This window comes from Aythya ferina (assembly GCF_964211825.1).
Source record: "Aythya ferina genome assembly, contig: HAP1_SCAFFOLD_88, whole genome shotgun sequence".
Classification (NCBI taxonomy): domain Eukaryota; kingdom Metazoa; phylum Chordata; class Aves; order Anseriformes; family Anatidae; genus Aythya; species Aythya ferina.
In genome coordinates this window covers 91,934-99,832 of record NW_028181427.1, presented here as the reverse complement: position 1 = coordinate 99,832, position 7,899 = coordinate 91,934, and the positions used below count along the sequence as shown (strand labels likewise).

The following is a 7,899-nucleotide window of genomic DNA, read 5'->3' as shown; positions in this document are numbered from 1 at the left end:
GTTTTCTTTGGTTCTCATTTTTCTATTAAAATATCTAAAAAACCCTTATTTATCATCTCTCACAGACATGGCCAACGTCAACTCTAGTTGGGCTTTGGCCCCATGAATTTTCTCCCTACAAACACGAACAGTGTCCCTGTATTCCTTCCTCGTCACCTGACCCTCCTTCCAGCAGCCGTACACTTTCTTTTTCTGTCTAAGCTCCAGTAGAAGATCCCTGGTCAGCCAGGCCAGCTTTCTGCCCTGCCTACCTGCCTTCTGATATTTTGGAATCACCTGATCTTGTGCTTTTAGGAGGCAGTGCTTAAAGACTGACCAGCACTGATGGACACCTATACCTTCAAAAGCACCTCCCCAGGGGACCTTGCTGACTAGTTCCCTGAGCAGCCTCAAGTCTGCTTTCCCCATATCCAGGGCTGAAGTTTTGGTGGCAGTTTTCCTTCTCTCACCATAAATTCTAAACTCAACTACTTCATGGTCACTATGACCGAGACAGCCGCCAATTGCCACGTCTCCCACAAGACCCTCTCTGTTTTCCAGCAACAGATCAAGGAGGGCACCTTTCCTAGTTGGTTCCCTTAGCACCTGAACCAAGAAGTTATCATCTAGGTGCTTTATGAACCTCCTGGACTTACTCGTGTCAGCCGTGTGGTGATCCCAGTTGACGTCTCGCAAGTTGAAGTCCCCCATAAGGACAAGGGGAGTTGATCTCGAGGCATCTCTTAGTTCTGCAAAGAATAATTCATTGGTGTTGTCATCTCCTAATGATGTCTCCTTGTCATCTCCTTGTGATGTCCTTAACCCGGGCCCCAGGAAGGCAGCAGACTTCCCTTAGAGGAGGGTACCTTCTACATATTGGACCCTCTGTTTCGTTGATTGTTGAATCACCCACAACTAAAACTCTCCTTTTCTTCCTCCTGTCTGTGGTCACTATAGAGGGGGTTGGCCTTTCCAACCCTAGCAATATATCTGGTGGAGGGGGATTGTAGCCTTCTCCATCCATCGATTGCCTTTTAGCCTCCAGGGCCTTATATCTGTTGTTCAGGTCTACCTGATAGGGTGATATGGGTGAAGGAGGATTTTACCAGCCACCTCGAGCCTGGACTTGTTTCCTTTCATTCATATCCTTCTGCCTTGTGTCTGCTGAGGGATGGATACTTCATTCCCTTTGAGTTGGGAAATTCCTGGTGCCTGTTCTTGTTCCACAGAGGCCAGAGTTAGGCATCAACAGTCTATCTCCCTCTCTGAATCCTAGATGTTCATAAGTTTTATAACCTCTTTTCATAGCTCAGCTACCATGCAGAGCAGGTCTTCCACCTGCTCATATCTTACGCAATTGCTGTCTCTGCAGCTGTCCAACGGTGGTGTAAAGCTTTGGCACTCCCTGCAGCCTGACACCTGGACAGCTGTGTACTTTTTTGGAAGTTCAGTTTGGGTCCCCACCTCCTTTCTGGAAAGTGTGGAGGTGGCCTTCTGCTGTTTGCCCTGAGCGGTCTGTCACAGGAACTCACTGCAGCACCCTGCCTGCATGAACTGCCACACAGACTGCCACAACATGCCCTGACTGGTACCTAATGTCTTGTTTGCCTGCTCTGTGCACAGCATTTCTGGTTGCTCATGCTCCCTAGGGTCTCCCAATTGGCTCCTGAAGGGCTGTCTTCAAACTACAGAGGGGGGCAGTACTGAAGGGAAACCCCTGCACACCGCAGTTCCCCTGCTCCTATGCAGAAGGTGTCTGCCCTGGAGCCAATCACCTTGGTGAGTGAGAGTCATTATAATTGGGTGAAATGGGTTTAAATACACAGGCACAATGAATAGTGAGGTTTAATGGTAAACAACAATTCTAATAAACTGGGAAAAAAATACCGCAAGACAAGAATAGAAACCAGGCTTGGCCTATCATGAGTAACATTATGAGCAATTTTCAGAAAAATGCAGTAAGCTTATGGCTTATGAAATACACCCAGTCATCAGTTTCCACATTACATCCTTGAGGTCCTGGTTCCTCATGCTGTAGATGAGGGGGTTCACTGCTGGAGGCACCACCGAGTACAGAACTGCCAGCGCCAGGTCCAGGGAAGGAGAAGAGATGGAGGGGGGCTTCAGGTGAGCAAACATGACTGTGCTGACAAACAGTGAGACAATGATCAGGTGAGGGAGGCACGTGGAAAAGGCTTTGTGCCGTCCTTGCAGTGAGGGGAGCCTCAGCACAACTCTGCAGATCTGCACATAGGACAGAGCAATGAAAATAAAACACCCCAACATTAGAAAAGCAGTAAGCACAATCATCCCAGCTTCCCTTATGTAGGAGTCTGAGCAGGAGAGCTTGAGGATCTGGGGGATTTCACAGAAGAGGTCCCGGGCATTGCTTTGGTCAAGAGGTATTGAAAATGTATTGGCAGTGTGCAGCACAGCATTGAGAAAGCCACTGCCCCAGGCAGCTGCTGCCATGGTGGCACAGGCTCTGCTGCCCAGGAGGGTCCCGTAGTGCAGGGGCTGGCAGATGGCAACGTAGCGATCATAGGCCATGATGGCGAGAAGAGAAAACTCTGCTAGAAGGAAAAAGAGTAGCAGAAAGAGCTGTGCCACACATCCTGCATAGGAAATGGTCCTCATGTTCCAGAGGGCATTGGCCATGGCTTTGGGAACAGAGGTGGAGATGCCACCCAGGTCGAGGAGGGCGAGGTTGAGGAGGAAGAAGTACATGGGGGTGTGAAGGCGGTGGTCGCAGGCTACGGCTGTGATGATGAGGCCGTTGCCCAGGAGGGCAGCCAGGTAGATGCCCAGGAAGAGCCAGAACTGTAAGAGCTGCAGCTCCCGTGTGTCTGCAAATGCCAGCAGGAGGAACTCAGTGATGGAGCTGCTGTTACACATTTCCTACCTTTGGGCAAGGGAGCCTGACAAAAGGAAGAAATGACAGTGCAAAATTTAAGGACTTCTTTTGGACCACTACATATCTCAAGAAACACCCCACAAAGCAAAACACTGCCTCATTCATTTCAGGAGGATCTTTCTGCTGCTCCTTGTCTTATGTCTGGTTGTTGCTCTGAGGGTGCCACAACAAGCAGGGTGCTCTGCTGTGAGCTCTGCGGCAGTCAGTCCTGGTCTGCAGCAACACTTAGAAGGGAACCTGGAGTGATCTGAGAAGTCTGCTGGCCAGGGACATCTCCCAGTTTGCAGGTCATGAGGAGAAGGTCAAATAATTCCTCAAAAAACAACAAAGCTGATGTTGGTACTGTCTGTAGGCTAAGGTGTGTGAGGTGCCTCAGAGCAGCAGCAATGCTCCAGGAGCCTTAGTTTCTTATACAGATACTACAGCTCCATTACCATCCCTCTCACTCACAACACAGGTAGGAAAATGGAAGCAGAGATTGTAGAAGGTGCACTGCCTTCAGGTAGGTCTTGCCTTGCAGTTCTGCTGTGCAGTGCCCTGGGGAGGTGTGGGGCTGTGAGCAGCCTGTCCCTGGCAGCAGGCTCTGGGCAGCAGCAGGACCCTGCCCTGCCATGCCGGGGGAGCTCCTTCCACCCGCAGCTTCTCCCCGCAGCCCCTGGGCAGCTCCCTGGCCAGGCTGAGTGCTGAGCCTGGCAGGCAGCAGAGGCCCTGCCCTGGCACACAGCCCCTGGGGCACAGCAGGGACCCTGCTCTGCACCACAGCCCTGGGCACCCCTGCCTGCACCCCCGGCTGCACAGCCTGCAGCCAGCCCCAAGAGAAGGGAGCCCTCGGGCCCTGCACGCTGACCCTGCAGCACACAAGCCCTGCATGCCCTTCAACTCCAACACTGACTGTACTCCTGACAGCTCCCATCGGCTGAGGGCTGTGCCAGCTCCAGGAGAGCCTGGCAGGGCATGCCGAAGCATTGCCCTGTACCCAGAGACCTACCGTGGGGAGGTGGCTCTGATGATTTCTCTCCCTGCCAGCTCTCCTCTGCCTTCCCCCCCAGGCTGCCCTGAACCTCTCTCCCACTTCTCTCTCCTTCCCCCATGCCAGCTGCAGGCAGTGCCCCCAGCCCTGCTGCCCCTGGCAGAGGAGCTAAGTGGCTGAAGCAGCTTTTCAAGTAGTCCAAGTCTGATGCAAACTCCAAAGCCTCTCACAGCCTTAATGATTCCACTGAGGGACATTACTGACAAAGTCTCCCCATGGCCTTGTTAGAGCAGAAAAGTGCAGGCAGTGATTACAGGGAGACCAAGGCCAAGGAAACGTGGACCTGAGGCTGAGGAAACCTTGATGTGAGCCAGTCAGACCCTGACTCCAGCCCCTGGGAAGGGAGATCCTGTCCCTCCAGTGGGGTTTAGGGCTCTTCCTGGGTCAGTGCAATATGGGGATGGGCAATGCCAAGCACAAGGCTACAGGAGGACATCTCCTAGGCTCCCCAAGGAGGATGAGGAGGCAATGAAACTGTGATGCTGTAAGGAGAAGGTGTCTCCTCATAGGCCTCCATGACAGAGACTAAAGCCAGAGCCCAGCACACAAAGCTGTTAGCTCTGTTGAAGGCTTTCAACCTTGCAAAATATCCCTGACCATAACCACCACAGGGTCTTCTATGGTATCCCATGCATGTGCAACTTTTTCCTTCCTTGCTGGCCTCTGACATCTACCTTGCTTCCCCACCTTGCTCTCACCTGAGCACCTCCCTGCCTTGACTGATGTCTCTGCATCTGCCCTGGGAATTCCATGAAATACAAAGCCAAGGGGTTATCCAGAATTTTTCTGGGGGACCTGTAGCACCACAGGTGCAAAAAAAAAGATTTCTCCTCAGACCCAATCTCAGTGCCCCAAGCTGCACTTGATGCACTTGATATTTCTTATACTCTTTCCCACTAGAAAGAAAAGCTCCACGTGCTCTGAAACCAGTTTCAGTCTACTCCTCTACTGCCTCCATGCCACAGGGCCAAAGAAGCCCAGGTCTCTCAACCTCCCCACACAGATGGAGAACTTCGACCACTGAAGCCTGGCAGACCTCCCCTCCACTCTCTTGAGTTCCTCTGCACTCCTCCAAAACCTGGAGCCACACCCTGGGACAAACTGCTCCAGAGGTAGCCACAGCAGCACTGAGTCGAGGAGGATGATAACCCAAGTGGCCTGGGTGGCCCCCGCTGCCTCTAGTGCAGCCCCGTAAGGAGCCGGCCTTCCTCCCTGTCAGCATGTCCCACTGGCTCCTATGGTGTCCTCGTAGCACCCAGGCACTTCTCCTCAGGGTCCCCCCTCAGCTGCTCACGTCCAACCCTACCCTGATGGATGCAGGTATTCTGCCCCACGTGCAGCACTGGCCACAGCTCCTTGCCATGTTCAGGGGGTTTCTGTCAGCTAAAGGCTGGAGATTCCCAAGGCTCCCCTGCCCTGAAGCTCCCTTTTGTCAGCTGTTCATGGTCAGGTGCAGATGGCTCACCCTGATGGTGGTGACTCTCACAAGATAACAGTGTGAGGAGTGTTAGGACTCCAGAGGCACTAAGGGAGGTACTTCTTAAGTGGAATTTCCTACCCAGGCAATTACCATGAGAACCATCTCTGAAACACCCAATGACACTATGAAGCAAGCAAAGCCAGGACCAGAGGCAACATGTGTTGGGCTCTTTGTATGCTAGGGTATTTTCTGGGGAAATATATATCTCTACAGACACACATGCAATGTGGATTCTTCCAGCAGCTGGTCATGAACCCTGTGTAAAGCCAGGAGCAGGGCCCAAGATCCCCTCACGTTCCCTGAGCAGATAACTTCCAATGGAAATCTCCCACACTGAATCACTGAACCTCTGTCAGCATCAATGATAATGGAAGGCACCCAGATGCAGTGGTTTAACTGCTTCCTTCTTCTCTCTGGTTTTGGTTAGTAGCTCCTTCCTCATCCGTGACAGGCTCCTGCCACTTTTTCTTGACTTCATTTGTGTCTGGGTGGACAGCACTTGGGTTCAAAGAGAAGATCCTCAAGCATTAAGCTGCTCCTTGTACCACTCCTCTCTGCAAGGCCATATTCCATTGGATTCCTCCACGCAGGCCCACCAACAGGCCCAAGTTTGCTCACCTCAAGGCCTCTGCTTTGCCTTGGTCCCCTCTCTCAGTAGCCTCACCTCTGTCTTCTCATCCCTGCCTTTTACACTCCTGAGCACCTCATCTTGGTTTATAACATGAGGTCCTGCAGGGCTCCCCTGTCTCCCATTCCATCAAGATGTTTTCAAGAAGCTCCCAAATCCTCCTGGATATTTTGTGTAAAGGTATGCTGAAGCAGAGGACCTGCTCCTTCCATTTCATCTGGTCAAGGACCTTTTCCAATGCACCAAGAGATGATGTAGGGGGGGCAGTGATGGGTGCCAAACCTGGTCATTTGTGCCAAATGATAAAGAAAGAAACAGCATGTGGGGAAGTGAACACAACACAGGTCTACCACACAGCTTGCTTGACCTCTCTCTGGTCAGGATGTACTGATCCCGAGCTTAGAGGAAGTCTAAGTCCCCCAGTGATATGCTTAGGTGTTTCAAAAATGTTGCTTGTGTGTTCCAGGGAGGTGCTTGGATGTCGCGGGGAGATGTTTGGGTGCTGCAGGAAGGTGCCTGGGTACTCGATGGGGATGTGTCTGGGGGAAATACTTATTTCTCCAGGGAGATGCTTGTTGTGCAGGGGTGCTTGGTGCCTCAAGCGAGGTGCTTGTTTCCCTTGGGAAGATGATTGGGTGCCCTGTGGAAATGCCTGGTTACCCCCAAGGAGGTCCTTGGCTTCTCCTGGGAGATGCTTGTCTACCTTTTGCATAAGCTTGCATGATCCAAAGAGATGCCTGAGTGCCCCAGAGACATGTGTTGTGCCCAACTGAGGGGCTTAGGGAGTCCATGGAGGTTCGAGGGTGACCCAGGCAGATCCTTGGCTATCCCAGGAAGATGTGTGGCTTCTCCTGGGAGGTATTTGATGGCTGTAGGGAGGTGCTTGGGAGCTCCAAGGATGTTCATGCATGCCCTGTGGAGATGGTGGGGTGCCCATGAGTGTTTCTTTTGTGACCCCTGGAGGTGCTTGGTTGCTGCAGGCTCTAGCAATTCCTTGTGTGCCACAATCATCTCACGTAGGCAGGCAGGAATTTCCCAGGGAACTCAAGCATCTCCACACTTGTCTGATTCTCTCATCCATGGAGGTGCTTGTTGACCCCACGGCCATTCTAACTTTCTCCAGTGTGGACCTTGGGTGTTCCAGGGAGATGCTTGGTGAGTCAGCAAGGAACTAAGTATCCCTGGGGAAATGTCTGAGTACATCAGGAGGAGCATGATTTTCCAGGGGACATGCTTAGGTGCCCAAAGAGGTGCTTGTGTTCACCCAGAGGTGCTTGAATGCTCCAGGGCAGGAGCCTGGTTCTTAAAGACTGAGTGCTCCACGGAGAACCTTTTGTGTCCAGGGAGACAGTCAGGTGCTGCAATAAACTGCTTGGGTGCTCCAGGGTGGTGCCTTCTTTTCCCCAAAGGTGCTTGTGTGCCCTGGACTGATAGTGGAGTCCTCAAGTCCTCATTTGTTCCTCAGTATAGCTGCTTGCATTCTCTGGGGAAACGCTTGAGGTATTTGGGTGCTTGAAGGATGTTCCTTTGTGCCCTGGGGAGATGTTTCAGTGCTCTTGTTAGGGTCTTGACTTTTGTAAACAACTCTTCAGTTGTCTGGGAGAATTTGTCAGTGCATCTGGAGTGAGATGCTTGAGTGCTAAGAGGGAATTCATGAGTGCCCCACTAAAATGCTGGTGTCCCCTGGGGAGATGCCTGGGTGCCTCATGGTCGTACTTGAATGACCCTGGTAGGTGCTTGTGCACCCCACGGAAGCTCTTGGGTGCCAAGGGAGGTGCTTCCCATCTGCAGTGAGAGCTTTGTGTGCCCCAGGTGGTGTTTTGGAGCCCTGGGGAGATGGGAGATGCATGGGTTCTCCACTGAGATGT

General features: G+C 52.2%; 1 protein-coding gene across 1 annotated transcript; it reads right to left on the bottom strand.

Moving 5' to 3' along the window:
* Positions 1-1,950: 1,950 nt before the first annotated feature.
* On the bottom strand, positions 1,951-2,874 carry LOC311428510 (olfactory receptor 14C36-like; the record flags this gene model as incomplete). The annotated part of the gene is made up of 1 exon (XM_084539923.1): positions 1,951-2,874. The coding sequence occupies one exon, from the start codon at positions 2,872-2,874 to the stop codon at positions 1,951-1,953; it is 924 nt and encodes a 307-aa protein (XP_084396049.1).
* Between the last annotated feature and the right edge of the window lie 5,025 nt (positions 2,875-7,899).